We start from the raw sequence: 15,860 nt of genomic DNA, 5'->3' as shown, positions 1-15,860 counted from the left end.
TACTAGAATTACAAATTCTGGATTAAGAAGAAACAAAAAATACAAAACAAAAGGCTCCTTCATAAAAATAAGATTGTAACACCAGGCATCCCCCCCGCCAGACACACTAAACATGGGCCGCCGCACACCCAAGCCTGCAACTGGAGCCAGCACCCAAGGTAGAGACATTGGGGAAATGCTGATCAGACCGGGGCTGGCCACACAAAACACAAAACAATCGGATCCCCCACTAAACATGGCCCCCACCCCAGGAACAGAGGGAAGCCTGACAAGCATGCCGCGCACAGCACCCAGGAGATATACACAACCTGGCACCACTCACACAGCAAGAATCAAACATGTGACCACACAACAGGCTCCTCAGCAACACGGCATCTGCCTGCACCACAAAGGAGCGTACACCACACACTTGTAGCACCTCGGGAACGAAACACAAACCAATCACTAGCATACCACCACTCAGACAGACCTGGGCTTGCCCCCAAACATGACCACGACATAAAGGTGCTCATCACAAGCATTTCACTTGAAACAAACCACAAATGTTATATAAATATGTGTAACCGCCTTATACATGAAAATTGAAAACCCAAGAAATGCCTGAAATGCTCTTCCTGTACAATTGAACACGGAAAATACCAAATAAAGAATTAAAAAAAAATAAAATAAAATAAGATTGTAGGCTATATATCACTGACTCCCTGATATCTTAAGGGACAGATTAAGTTTTCAAATCCTGTCCTGCCCTGTTGAGGATGCCACATCTTGCATTAACAAAATCTATGCATGGCGTGACAGATGCTGCCCACAGGTAAGAGGAGTTACACTCCCAGCAACACCCAACTGTCAACATACGATCAGTCCCACTTCTAAAATGGATATGCTGGGAGAGGAGCTGGGGGGAAAGAGAGCACTCTCTACACCTCACCTCCCAGCATATCACCAACATGAAAGAAGCTGAATTAAGGAAAGCAATCACAAATAGCAGTTGCTGCCTGGGCTATACATCTCACTAATCTTGGACAGTTCTTGTGCTGCATGAAGATATAGGAACGCTAACCCCTAAATAATCATATTACGCAACGCAAAGATCAACACTGAAGCGTGCATTATGGGAAGACAATGACATATTGGGGTTTTGGAGACATTCATTAACCACTAAACGGTCAATCACGTGGTTTATTTCATTGTTGCCAGAAACCTCAGTGGTATTATATTTAGCAGTGGTTCAAATTAATAGTCACACATGAAATTCATTAAACATAATTGCATTTAAAATATTGATATCTACAGCATTTTGCAGTCCATATAAAAAAATAAAAAAAATCTTTATCTTATTTGGCACAATATTATAATATACATATATCATGGCATTTTCCCACTTGGATTGAAAGGCACAGGAGTGTATGATGATTTGTAGAAACGTAAAGCATATAGAACATTATATGCAATTCTGGTTTTTAGAAAATATATTTTCTGCAGTTTGAACCATCGTGCCACTTCCTGGCTTGATTCATCGCATTGAGACATACTGGGCACTGGATTACAGAAGGCCATTTAGGAATTAGACTGCTTCACAGTTTTAATGGTCTATGTATGTGTATAGTGTAGGCCTGTATAATGTTTAATCTAATTTACTTAATAGAACATTGTCTGTCTTCCAATATCTGTCTGCAATATTTCCCATCTGTCGTTCGTGTAGAATCTTCTGTGTCAGATATTTCTCTCTCTTGAGTTTGTCTCTGGTCTCATTGGAAACGTCTGGGATAGCATAAGAGATCATGAACTTCACGGAGTACACAATATGCTGCGGAAAAAAAGATAAAAATATAATTAGAATTTGAGGAACAGTGTTTTAAAAAATTTTTTTTTATGATTTAACATCAGATAACACTAAACAAAAAGTGTGCTTCTCTCTAGTGTGAAGAACTATAGATATGCTGCAGATATGCCTTTGTTCTGGTGCATGTAAATAAAAATTTACTTTTCATTAGTAAGAGTAAAATAATCAAAATTGTATGATATGACATGATATTTTCACGCACCATTAATGCAGAGTGCCTATTGCCCCAATATCAAATAAATCAGATTTATATTAGACATGTGCAAATATTCTTCTGGGCAGCAAGACCATTGAAATACCTTTTAATCCATATATGGACGGATTTAATTACCCGGAACGAATACTTGCACAGGTCTTATTTACATTCCTACTTGGTTATTGATAGGCTATAGTCCTATTTTTTCTCGAGTACGGTCTGACCCAATCGTCAGAAGCAAGAAGTGTTTATTAAAGTAAGTTAAAGGACCACTCTAGGCACCCAGACCACTTCAGCTTAATGAAGTGGTCTGGGTGCCAGGTCCAGCTAGGGTTAACCCATTTTTTTTATAAACATAACAGTTTCAGAGAAACTGCTATGTTTATAAATGGGTTAAGCCTTCCCCCTAATCCTCTAGTGGCTGTCTCATTGACAGCCGCTAGAGGCGCTTGCGTGATTCTCTCTGTGAAAATCACAGTGAGAGCACGCAAGCGTCCATAGGAAAGCATTGTAAATGCTTTCCTATGCGACCGGCTGAATGCGCGCACAGCTCTTGCCGCGCGTGCGCATTCAGCTGACGGGGCGGAACGGAGGCGGAGAGGAGGAGGAGAGCTCCCTGCCCAGCGCTGGAAAAAGGTAAGTTTTAACCCTTTTCCCCTTTCCAGAGCCGGGCGGGAGGGGGTCCCTGAGGGTGGGGGCACCCTCAGGGCACTCTAGTGCCAGGAAAACGAGTATGTTTTCCTGGCACTAGAGTGGTCCTTTAACGTCAAAGTTAGCCTGGAATATTAGAAAGATCTGCGAGCTGCCTATAGACCTCAACCGCTTTATTCTACAGACTAAGAAATTAGTCAAATATTATATTATCCTTAGTCATCTAGATTACAGCAACTTACAAAAACCATTGGTGTTTTACACCAGCTTCCAGTAACAGAATATTGGGTGAGAAATTTAATTCACATAAAAGGAATTCTCTTTTAACTCAATTGTGTAACTCCTTGCCATTAAACAGCAGTTCAGTGTTAGGCTTAACATATTACCTCCATGACAATGATGAAGGCGAGTTTGGCAGCTATAACGTGCCAATAATATATGCTGTGCTCATACTGGTGTTCATGGCCGGGAGGGTATCGGAAATCACGGTATCTGTAAAGAATTGTTGGAAAATTAATTAACAAAACTAGAAAAAATAGTGATACAATACAGAAAACAAACCAATAGATATGACTATGCAATTGTTACCTGGTTACCATATTTATTATATTTATTGGTATACATGCATCTTTATTGCATTATCTAGTTAACACACCTAGCACCAGAACGACTACAGTCTGCTGTGGTGGTTACAGTATCAGGACTGCCTCGACACCATCCCAGTGTAATTTGTCAGACAATTTAACACGTTACCAGGGCCCCTGAGCGTCCACATTGCACTTGATCTACTCCTGCATTTGAAGCCAGATGTCTTAATTGAACCAAGCCTGGACAATCCAAGACCGCGGTCACTGGATGGAGTTCTTTGCTAATGCTCTAAGCCACTGAAGCCCTGCATAGGTGAGTGGATTTTCCTGGGAAGGGCTTAACCAGGGGTGTTTCTAGGTTCACCAGGGGTGTTTCTAGGTTCCAGAAATACAGAGGCTTAAGCCCAAAGGAAAACCCACCTATCCATATTATGTCCACACATACCTAATACTAGAGTGCAGTAAATTCTCTTCCCCATCACCCCTCACCTAGAAAGCCTGAATGAGTACTTTACTACCTATCTTGCTATTGAGAATAGACAGCTGCTGTGAGAAGCATCTGCCTTAAAACCAAGCACGAATAATTTTCTGCTCCCTCCATTGATTGTAGAGATCCAGGATTCAAGAGCCCCACGTGTGACGCATCAGCCACCCAAAGCCCCACTTCCAGCAACACCTATGGGCTTGATGCAGGAGGCCAAGATAAGTTCTCAATAATTCTAAAATAGTTTGACAAACTACACAGGGAGGGTGCCAGGACACGCCAGGGAGCATGATCACTAAAGTTAGCTGTAGTGGTTATGGTACTTGAACTGTTCCTTTAATGCGTTTTAAAAGTTGTCATTGACCGCCTTGAGTGTCCCTTTAAGGTGTATTTGTCAAGTCTACAATTACAATGTTGTGCATGTGCAAGCAGAATAAAAAGCATGTCCATTTTACCTTTATACGCACTTATAGGTCTTATATTGAACGTTTGATTATTGGATTAACAATTAACTAATTGGTATATGCAATACAAAATGGATTTTAAAAAAATATATAAATTTATGAAAATGAGCACTTCGGGATTTTTATTCTATTTTTTAAATAAATGCTTTCATTATTTATGGGAACCGACATTATGTGACAAAATGAAGGTCCTTGGCAGCCGATTAATACAGGTTTCAATATAATTAAAAACAACAAAGCTTTACATTTAAATTTAAATGTATTCGTAATATTTGAACATATACAAACACACAGCGTTGTTACACAGTGTTGTTAGATAATTAATTAGAAGATGATTATGTCCTTATCCTAAACAACTTGTTTATCTGAGAAAGCCAAAACTAAGCATCACTACAAAACGTGTAGAAACGCCTGGAGTGATAAAGGTAGCCTATTTAAAAAAAAAATACAAAAATAAAAAATCATTACACGGTGTTTGTTTGCATTTATAAGAACGACCTTTTCAAATTTTGTATCCATGTAGTGATTTTATGTGGTTTCTTTCTTACATCCAACTGAGTTCTCCCATTTAATTTCACCAATAAAGCGGTGTCACTGGCCATGTGAACCCAAGAAGAGACACAAACAAAGCATAAGAAGGGTGATTTCAGTGGCAGAACTAAAGTAGAGAAGCGCCCTGGTGCAAGACATATTTTTGGGCTCCTCTCTAGCGCAAGGTTGGCAAAATGATAGATCCCCACAATGCTATGCTAGCTGGGGGATGTACCATTTGCTCATTTTTGCAGGGCTTTATTTGTTTGTGTGAATCTAAGCATGTTTTTTTATTGAGTGTGTGTGTAATTTTAGGGATGTATTTGTACGTACTGTTGCCATTGGAATGCAGTGGTGTACTTGTGTGTAATGTTTGCATTTGAATGCTGGAGTGTGTTTGGATGTAGTGTTGGCTTTTAATTGCAGGGGTGTTACGTTGGTTACGTTGGTGTTTGATTGTTGGGATATATGCACTACACTGCCACATACATACAATGCATGCACTGCCACATACATACATACATACACAGATATACATACACATTAACACACACACACACACACACACACACACACACACAGAAACACAGATGCCCATACCTTGACAGAGATACACATGCTGGCACACACTCACACACCCTGACACACAGATACATACACACCCTGACACACACACACACACACACAAACACACACACAATAAATCCTAAACTTGGTGAACTTTGAAATACTTATTTATAGCAGTTACCTTGAATGTACCTGAACCTTTAAATGATTTATCTCACATCACTGGCCTTGCTCCAGATCTGTCTAGGCTGGCACACATCGTGCCAGCACAAAAAAATGCAGAGGTAGGGGGGTTAATACCCTGATCCATGCCCCGGGCCCGCCGCTTCTCCAAACTCTTTAATCACTCGGTCTGCGTGGCACTGTCCTCTCTTGGTTTTCCTCCTATCTCTCCCAATGCTCATTCAGTGTCTCCTTTTCTAATGATAACTCCACCCTTCCTCCTGTCTCTGTTGGAGTCACCCAAGGCTCTGTACTTGGTTCCCTTCTATTTTCTCTTTCTACTGCCTCTCTTGGCAAACTTATTACCTCATTTGGATTCCACTACCACCTGTACGCTGATGACACTTAGATATACCTATCCTCCCCAGACCTCACCCCTGCTGTCCTGCAACGTGTCACTGCTTGCCTTTCTTCCATCTCTGATTGGATGTCCTCCCGCTTTTTGAAACTCAATCTCTCTAAAACTGAACCCCTGGTCTTTCCTCCTCCCAACACTGATCCCCTCTTTCGCTCTCCCTTCAAGTGAGTGGTACCCACATCAGTCCATTCTTGCAAGTGCGCTGTCTAGGCGTTATACTTGATTCTGGTCTTACACATTTGAGCCTCACATCCAGTCTGTTACCAAATCCTGTAGATTCCACCTTAAAAACATAGCCCGCATCCGCCCCTTTCTTACACAAGATGCTACTAAGAAGCTTGTCCATGCTCTAGTAATCTCTCGCAAGGATTATTTTAACTCTCTCCAGTAGGTCTTCCGAAATGTCGTATTGCCCCGCTACAGTCTGTAATGAATGCTGCAGGTAGACTGATTTTCCTCTCCTGTCGCTCCTCTCACACCTCTCCACTCTGTCAGTCCTTACATTGGCTTCCTGTATCCTGTAGGAGTCAATTCAGGGTACTAATCCACACCTATAAAGCACTGACTAATTCTAGCCCCTCCTATATTTCTTCACTGATCCGCAGGTATGCCCCTGCTCGATCTCTCCGCTCTGCCCATGACCTTCTCCTGTCTGCTGCTCACAACCGTACAGCCAACTCACGCTTGCAGGACTTCCCGCGGGTAGATACTTTCCTTTGGAATAGCCTGCCTACAACCATCAAGCTCTCCCATAGTCTGCAATCATTTAAAAAGTGCCTCAAAACCCATCTCTTTAGGAAAGCTTATGGCCTCCCAGAGTAACCTCCACCTCACATGCCTGTCCCTCGCTCTTTCCTAAAGGGCAGCACTCTATTCTCTCCTCCAGCTCTGCTTCACTCCACCTTGTTTGATTGCTACCTCCTGTCCAGTTGGGCTTTATGCACCACCTCCTATAGACTGTAAGCTCGTTTGAGCAGGGCCCTCTTCAACCTATTGTTTCTGTAAGTTTTTGTAATTGTCTCATTTATTGTTAAATCTCCCCCTTTGATAATATTGTAAAGCGCTATGGAATAAGCTGGAACTATATAAATACAAGTAATAATATTAATAATAATAATTTCATGCAGTTACTGTGTATCTGAGGACATACATGACTATTTAAAACTTGTATGCAGATATACATACAGGTATATACACAGATTGCTCATTGAGCAGGCTTTCCTTTAAGTATGTATGATGTTCCTCTTTGCAGATCAACACTCGAATTGCTGTGTTCTCTGGTTCACCGCCATCAGAGTCTGCCCTTAATATGATATGACTAACATTCCTGACCTACAGCCCGAGAACTCTACTACGCAAGCTATCAAAGTTGCCCATTTATGTAACCTTCCATGACACAATAACAGCAACAATCTCCAAAATATTTTACAAGAAACTGGCTATGAAGCACTTAAGTTTTTTCATTCTACAAAGATCTAGAAATTTTAATTTTTGGATAACTTTTATCATCTTGGAACCATAGAAACATAGAATGTGATGGCAGATAAGAACCATTCGGCCCATCTAGTCTGCCCCATTTTCTAAATACTTTCATTAGTCCTTGGCCTTATATTATATCTAGGATAGCCTTATACCTATCCCACGCATGCTTAAACTCCTTTACTGTGTTAACCTCTACCACTTCAGCTGGAAGTCTATTCCATGCATCCACTACCCGCTCAGTAAAGTAATACTTACTGATATTTTTAAACCTTTGTCCTTCTAATTTTAGACTATGTCCTCTTGTTGTGTTAGCTTTTCTGCTTTTAAATATAGTCTCCTCCTTTAGTGTGTTGATTCCCTTTATGGATTTAAATGTTTCTATCATATCCCACCTGTCTCGTCTTTCCTCCAAACTATACATGTTAAGACCCTTTAACCTTTCCTGGTAAGTTTTATCCTGCAGTAGCCCTTCTCTGAACGCTTTCCAAAGTAGCAATATCCTTCTGGAGATACGGTCTCCAGTACTGCATACAATACTCCAAGTGAGGTCTCACCAGTGTTCTGTACAATGGCATGAGCACTTCCCTCTTTCTACTGCTAATGCCTCTCCCTATACAACCAAGCATTCTGCTAGCATTTCCTGCTGCTCTATTACATTGTCTAACTACCTTTAAGTCATTGGAAATAATTACCCCTAAATCCCTTTCCTCAGATGTTGAGGTTAGGACTCTATCAAATATTCTGTACTCTGCCCTTAGGTTTTTACGTCCAAGATGTATTATCATGCACTTATCCACATTAAATGTCAGCTGCCACAACTCTGACCATTTTTCTAGTTTACCTAAATTATTTGCCATTTGGCTTATCCCTTCTGGAACATCAACTCGGTTACATATCTTAGTATCATCAACAAAAAGACACACCTTACCATCAAGACCTTCTGCAATATCACTAATAAAAATATTAAAGAGAATGGGTCCAAGTACAGACCCCTGAGGTACCCCACTGGTGACAAGCCCAAGCTTCGTATATACTCCATTGACTACAACCCTCTGTTGCCTGTCACTCAGCCACTGCCTTACCCATTCAACAATATTGGAATCCAAGATATCCAGATATTCTAATTTTAGAAAAGTCTGTTTCTCTAAAGTCTAAAACTTTTGTTTTTGTGTGGTGTGTCTCAGTAACTGTTCTTATATTAAACCACACTGACTGATGATCACTGGATCCTAAACTTTCACCTACAGTAATATCTGATACCAAATCTCCATTTGTTAACACTAAATCTAGTATCCTCAATGACTTGTTTTAGAGACAATCCCAGTAGGGAGTTTAGAATATGTGTGCTCCTGGCACAAGCAGCTATTTTGGTTTTCCAGTTCACATGAAGATTAAAGTCACCCATGATGATAACTCCCCCTTCATTGTCATTTTAGCTATTTCCTCAACTAGTATATATCCAACTCTATTTGTCCTGGGGGCCTATAAATCACACCTACACGAGTTACTGTTTGATTACCAAATTCTAACGTAACCCAAACGGACTCTATGTTCACCTCATTAACTTTTAATAGGCTAGATTTTATGCTATCCTTCACATGCAGGGCCACCCCTCTCCCTTCTTGCCTTCCCTGTCTTTGCTATATAAAGAGTACCCTGGTATTGCTATGTCTCAGTCATTTATCTGATTATACCATGTCTCAGTAACAGCCACTAAATCTACACTATCAGTTGCCATTATTGCCACAAGCTCATGGATCCTATTCCCTTAACTGCGAGCATTTGTAGACATGACTCTAAGCTTATCATTTTTTAACACACTTGCTACCGGCACTTTCTGTCCAAAGAAGATAAACACAAACAAAAGCTTTTTAAAACACTTCATACAACACCATATTGAGTAACTACTCACCTGCATGTCATTCTGTCAAACAATGGCTGGTCCAAAGGCATGCTCTCGTTTTTGAAATCGTATATTTCAAATATTGACAGCGTATTACTGATGTATCCTTGCATGGTGGGCTCAGAATGATTTCCATATGGAGGCACAGAGAAAGACCAGTAATAAACCAAGCGTGGGATCATGTCCGATGTGAATGCAATTAGCATAGCCTAGAGAAAAACAGAGAGGTGTAACCGACTTCATATTACACAATCCAGTTATCGTTCTATAAAACAAGTATGTGCTTGCATTACGTTGTCATAACAACAGCAATATCAATGCAGTAAATTTGATGCTTTTAACTCTAAAGCATTTTACCAATGAAGCAAAAATATGGCTAATAAATAAATTTTTCATTCTTCATACTTAATTCTTAAATCTTTTTTCCAGTATTGCCAATTAAATTTACTAGGTATCAGATCACTACAAGTGATGCAATAGAAACAGGTTTGCGGGTGTGTGTATTAGAATTTAACCATATAATACAACAAATCTATTACTTGTTCCTATTGAGCTGGCACAACATGTATCCATTAATTTAAAACTAAATACTCATACTCTAAAATAACCACAGCAATATAACTGGTCTGAATGTGCATTATGTGGGCACAGGTATTATCTGAACCACTCCCTGGTTTGGTGAGAGTCAGAAGGACGGGCAAATGCAGAAAACCTCAAAATTATTATTTTTTTCCCTGAAAGTTTAATGCAATATTTTTGATCGAATTCATTAAAATATGGTAACACCTGCCTGTAGATTTCCATGAAATAAATAATTTATGTTTTTACGTTCCTTATTAAATATTTGTTAGGTTTTAAAAGTACATTTAAAGTTAACCAAGTTAAAGAGTAAATTAGTAGTAACTATATTTTGACTTCACCTACATTTGTCACCACAGCTAAAAGAGCCACTCCTTGCATGATCGGTTGCCATGCTCCAATATCCTGAGCTTTTTCGGGTACCATTCGCCTCCACTGGGTGGTGATCTTCCAAGCATCAACTCTGATCTCCAACAAGTTATTCACAAGAGCCAGTAAGGGAGCAAGTGGAAATGAAGCCACAAACAAAGTGACAAATCCAAACTGAATAACTGTCAAAACACAACGAAAGACACTGTTTCAACAGGCAGGTTGTGAATTTTGTCACATGGACTGCCCTGATAAGCCCACCTCCTCTGTAACCGGTGTCACATGAGAGAAAGTACTACTTCCCCTCATTTCTGCTCCAAAATATGTGTAGCCGGTGCAATTTAGGCACTGATTCTAAACATACAAAATAGTAAATACAACTACTACATGTCCCATAAAGACTTTCTGGGCATGGGTTCATGGGATACGTTCTAGTGAAAAATATGTAAGCATGCTGATTGGTTCAGCCACTTCCTGATCTTGAGTAATTCATGTTAAGCGGTTTCATATTTAGTACAAACACAGAGATTTAAAGATGGACATTAATCCAGTCTAATTCATGTTTCCAGCATACTTTTTAAACATTTTTTTATAAACCGTCAGATAAAAATAAGCCATTCACGAACAATCTATTTAATTTCATCTACTGCACTCACCCCAAAAGCTATGTACATCCATAATAACGTTCAATCTGAAAGGTATACAGTGTGTAATTACTCCTTTCAGGAAAAGACTGGATTTTACCCACAGAAACAACACTGTAGCCTATTATTACAAAGTAACAAATGGTATTGGGGCATCGCCAGAACAGGCATTATTTTTATTTATTTCTTTTTTACAATTTTCTTTTTTTTTTTTAATTGTGGTGTTGCTTTTCAGATGAAAATATATACGTATTAAGGGAATAGTGCACACACAAAAATACAGTTTTAAATAATACAAGGCTACTTAAAATCACTGTCTTTGCAAATAAATAAATAAATAAATAAATAAAAACAGTAATTTTACTTACCGTAAATTCCTTTTTTCTTAGTATAGTGGCAGTACTTACAAGTGGGATGTTCCTTAGGATTCCGGACAAGAAGCTCCCCCTTCTTTAGAATTTAAATGCTGTGCTCCGCCTGCTGCCTCCATATAAGCTGTAACCCAGAGACACACACCAGTAATACAAAAGAACCAAACGGAGACCGAATGATGCATAGAATTTAATCTAATTGAAAGCGGAGGGAAAGCCAGTACTGCCACTATACTAAGAAAAAAGGAATTTCCGGTAAGTAAAATTACTGTTTTTCCCTTCGTATAGTGGCAGTACTTACAAGTGGGATATAGCAAGACCCCTGCATACAACAAAGGGTGGGAACTCAGCAGGCCACAGCTTGTAGCACCTTACGCCCAAAGCAGCTTCAGATGATGAGAATACGTCCAGCCTACAATGCTTGATAAAAGTATGTAAGGAAGACCAGGCAGCAGCTTTGCAGATGTCTTCAGGTGAGGCGGCTGTTTTTTCAGCCCAGGAGGTCGCCATAGCTCTAGCGGAACGAGCCTTTAAAGGGTAATTAAGGGGAATCCCTTTGGATTGATAAGCCAACCTGATTGTATACGTTAGCCATCTGGCCAAAGAGGGTCCTGAGACAGCACAACCCTGTTAGTGCCATGAAATAATACAAATAGATCTAAGGATCTAATCCCTGAGTCTTCTGAAGACAGATTTTCAGGGATCTTCTAACATCTAGGAGATGTCACTATCTTTCCAGATCCGACGTAGAAAAATGACAAAAAAAACGGTAGGACAATAGGTTGGTTAATCGCAGCACTAGAAATAACCTTAGGCAAAAAAGAAGGCTTGGTGTGCAGGACCACCTTGTCTTGATGAAAAAAATTGTGAATTCCGGAGAGAAAGAGAGAGCTCGGATCACACCTACTCATCTAGCAGAGGTGATAGCCACCAGGAAAACCGTCTTGAAGGTAAGAAACTAGATAAGAACCTCCAGTAATGGTGGTTCACAAAGGGCTTGAAGCACCAGACAGATCCCAAGTAGGAAAAGGTACTAACTTAGGAGTCCTCTTAAGCCTTATGGACTTAAGAAATCTTCGAATAAGCAGGTTTGAGGCAATGTCACGAACCAGGAAGTGATTTAGACCTGAAATCTGGCCTTTGAGCGTAAATACTCCCAGGCCGGCTTCAAACCCATCTTGCAAAAAAGAAAGAATTTCCGGGATAGAGGCTTTGGCCGGATCCAAACCTCGAAGTGAACACCAGGTTCTGAACTTCATCCAAACTCTGAAATAGATTTTCGAAGTGGACCAGCGGACAGAAGACATCACACATCACATAAAGGTCAGAGAGACCATGGCCTTGAAGGATCACCCTTGCAGCAACCATGCCGTCAGGTGAAACATCTCCAGAGTTTCCACGGGGAGAGAAACATTCTCCAATATTTGAGAAGAGACTGGGAGATGCCAACGTGAGATTGTCAAGTTTTCCACTTCCGAAAACCAACTCCTGTTCGGCCAGAAGGGCAGGACTGCCAATTACTTGCCTTCTTCATCTTACTTATGAACAATCCGTGGTATAAGAGCGACAGGAGGGAAAACATAAGCCATGTCGAAGGTCCAAGGTATTGATAGACCGTCTAGGACAACTGGGTAATCTCCTGAATGGAGAGAAGCAAATCATTGTACTTTCCTGTTTCTCCTTGTGGCAAACAGGTCTATCTCCGGCCTGCCGAAGCGTGAACCCAGCTCCAAATTGAAACTTGGCTTGACAGTGCCCAGTCTGCCTGAGACCAAAGTCTACGGCTGAGGCCGTCTGCAATAACGTTTAGAGACCCTCTGATATGGGTAGCTGATATAGCGAGAAGATTTGCTTGAGCCCAAGACATAAGTGGTAGCAGAGCTCTTGTAGAGCCTTTACCTTCGCGCCACCCTGGTTATTCAAAAAAGCCACTGTAGTGGCGTCGTCCGACTGAATCCTCATTGACTGATTGGTGATGGCTGAACGGAAGGAAACCAGTGCCTTCCAAACCGCATTTAATCCCTGAAATTCGAGGAAGCGCCTGCCTCCACTCTGTTCCAAAGACCTAGATGGAACTGAGAACCTAGATGGGCGCCCCAACCCATCTGGGAGGCATCTGTGGTTATCGAAAACCATTGTTTCTGAACAAACGATAGGCCCTTCGAGATTTTGCTTCTGTGTTTCCACCAGTTCAGTTGTCTTTTCACCCCTTTGGTCAGGTGGAAGGGAGAGTCTAGATCTTCCTGTTTTCGTGTCCATTGGGAAAGGATGTCCCCATTGCAATGGTTTTGATACTGCCTTTGCCCAGGCCACTGCTGGGATTGCAGAAGCGAGGAGGCCTAGTAACCTCATAGCATCCCTGATTGAACTTAGGTTTTTATGCAGCTTTGATACGGCTTTCTCATTTGTTTCACTATTGGTAGAAAAAGAGAGAGGGACTGTGAATTTCCTCGAAGACCCAAGAACTCTAGACTTCGTGACGCAGTCATCTTGGATTATGCCAGGTTCAGGATCCAACCGTGATCTCTTAAAACCTTCCTTGTAATCTTGAGATGAAGATTTAGCAGTTGTCTTGATTGGGCCTTCAGGAACCAAACGTCCAGGTATGGAACAATCGAGATACCTTTCAGACGTAAAACTGCCGCTATGGGTGCCAGGACTTACGTAAAAACTCGAGGAGCTGAAGACAAGCCAAAGGGAGCCTTGAATTTTAAATGGAGAATCCTTCGCTTTCTTGTTAGAACAGCAATCTGAGAAACTTCCGGGAAGATTCTGAAACTGGTACATGGAAATAAGCATCTTATAAATCTAACTTTGCCATGTAATCTCCATTGTGTAGAATGTGCGTTACCGACAGAATACTTTCCATACGGAACTTCTGGTACGGTATGCAGGTGTTGTTTTCACTTGCTGCACTTGTTTCAGGTCCAGGATCGTCCGAAAGGATCCAACTGGTTTTTGAACCAGGAAAAGGCGTGAGTAAACACCCTGAAATTCCCAACGTTCGGGTACCTTCTCTACCACATCTTTTCTTAAAAGAAGGAGTGCTTCTGTTAGGAGAGCCTCTGTTTTGAAGGATAGCTTGACAGAAGGAAGGATGGACGAGGTCTTGATAAAAACTTTATCTTGTAACCTTCCGAAACGGTTCTTATAATCCACCCATTTGAAGTACTCTTTTTCCATTTGTGGGTGAAGAACTGAAGGCGTCCTCCCACTCTTTTGGCGTCAAAACTTCCTCTTTTTGTCTTGCCTGGTGGATTCCTGTCTAGACCACTGGCTGTTGTTCCCACCATGTTTGTGAAACCTGCGAAACCGCCCTTGGTAACGAAAGGACTGCTGACCCTTGTACTGAATTCTTTTATATCCCTGGGTTCTTGGTTCCAGAGGTAGGGCTTTTTAATAATGTCTTCTAAAGGAGTACCAAAACGTTTTTGCCTCTCAAAGGGTAATTCACATAAGGCTGCCTTGGATGCAGAATCAGCTGTCCATGTTCGTAGCCAAAGTGCTTCTTCTGGCTACTGATGACAACCCTATGATTCTTGCTGATAGACGAAGAAACTCCTCAGAGGCATCTGAAAGGAATTCATTGGATAGCTTCAATAGGAATATGAGATGGGAAGGATCTGTATAGGATTTTCCCATAAGGGAATCTTCCAGGGCTTGAAGCCACACGCTCTGAGCTCTGAGAAACGCTGAACCTGCAATTTCAGCTCTGCACTGATATCCTGCGGCCTGGAAAATTCTTCTGCATGAAGTTTCGGCTCGTTTGTCCATTGGGTCTTTAAGACCTGAGACTTCTCCAATGGGTATAGTGGTTTTCTTCGACAGTCTGAATATCCACTTTAGGAAGATCTTCCCATTTGTCTTCAGACTGTAGCTTAAACATCAGTTTAAAATGCTTTGCAATAAATGCACGTCTTTCAGGATTCTTCCATTCTCTATGAAGGACATCCAATTTTTTAGGAGGCATTGGGAAACCTTTAACCTTACCCTTGGTAGGTTCAGTTTCTTGTACAGCCGTCGTTACTTCTTTAATAAATTTCTTCAGCTCTTCTGGTGGGAAGCCCTCCTCCACACTTGAAGCCAGGCTGGAAATATCCAAAGGGGAAGAAAAAGTACATTCTCCTGACGAGACGTCAGACACAGAAGGAGATCTATTCCTCCTACGTTTTTTAGGCAGATTTTCTTGAATAGCCGCTGTTTCTTTACAGAATCTTAAAAGACTCAAATGTCTGGGACAAATTTTCCTGAAACCAGCCCAGGAAGGATGCCATATCCGTCTGTTTTGTTTTCTCCACTAATTCTGAAGCGCACTGATTACATGTCTTTTTGCGACATCCGTCAGGTAGAGGTACAGCACATTCCAGACAAGATAAATGCTTAAACTTGCTTGTGGCTTTTTTGGGAACAGATGTTGACATCTTGTCTTTATCTGCCTTATCCAGGGATATAGGGCTGGACATATCTGTGAAATAACAGAATAGTAAAATAAAATAAAAAAATACATTAAAGAATACATTAAAGAAGCATGCATAAGCATAGGTGAAATAAAAGGAGAGTTTAAAAGTTAAACCTCACCTTAAACCACCTAAGGTCCGTGTAGGAGGGC

At 41.0% G+C, this 15,860-nt stretch overlaps 1 protein-coding gene across 1 annotated transcript in view; it reads right to left on the bottom strand.

Moving 5' to 3' along the window:
• Nucleotides 1-609: 609 nt before the first annotated feature.
• Nucleotides 610-15,860, bottom strand: part of ANO6 (anoctamin 6) — a 116,685-nt gene continuing 101,434 nt past the window's right edge. Inside the window, exons 17-20 of the mRNA XM_063446946.1 lie at nt 10,213-10,418; nt 9,298-9,497; nt 3,077-3,182; nt 610-1,807 (exon numbers count right to left, since the gene is read on the bottom strand). Of these exons, the coding sequence (XP_063303016.1) occupies nt 1,625-1,807; nt 3,077-3,182; nt 9,298-9,497; nt 10,213-10,418 (695 nt within the window). The 3' untranslated portion in view covers nt 610-1,624. The remainder of the gene's footprint in view (nt 1,808-3,076; nt 3,183-9,297; nt 9,498-10,212; nt 10,419-15,860) is intronic.

This window comes from Pelobates fuscus, chromosome 3, assembly GCF_036172605.1.
Source record: "Pelobates fuscus isolate aPelFus1 chromosome 3, aPelFus1.pri, whole genome shotgun sequence".
NCBI classification, from domain to species: domain Eukaryota; kingdom Metazoa; phylum Chordata; class Amphibia; order Anura; family Pelobatidae; genus Pelobates; species Pelobates fuscus.
The sequence above is the reverse complement of the archived record's forward strand: the minus strand, read 5'-3'. Positions and strand labels throughout refer to the sequence as shown.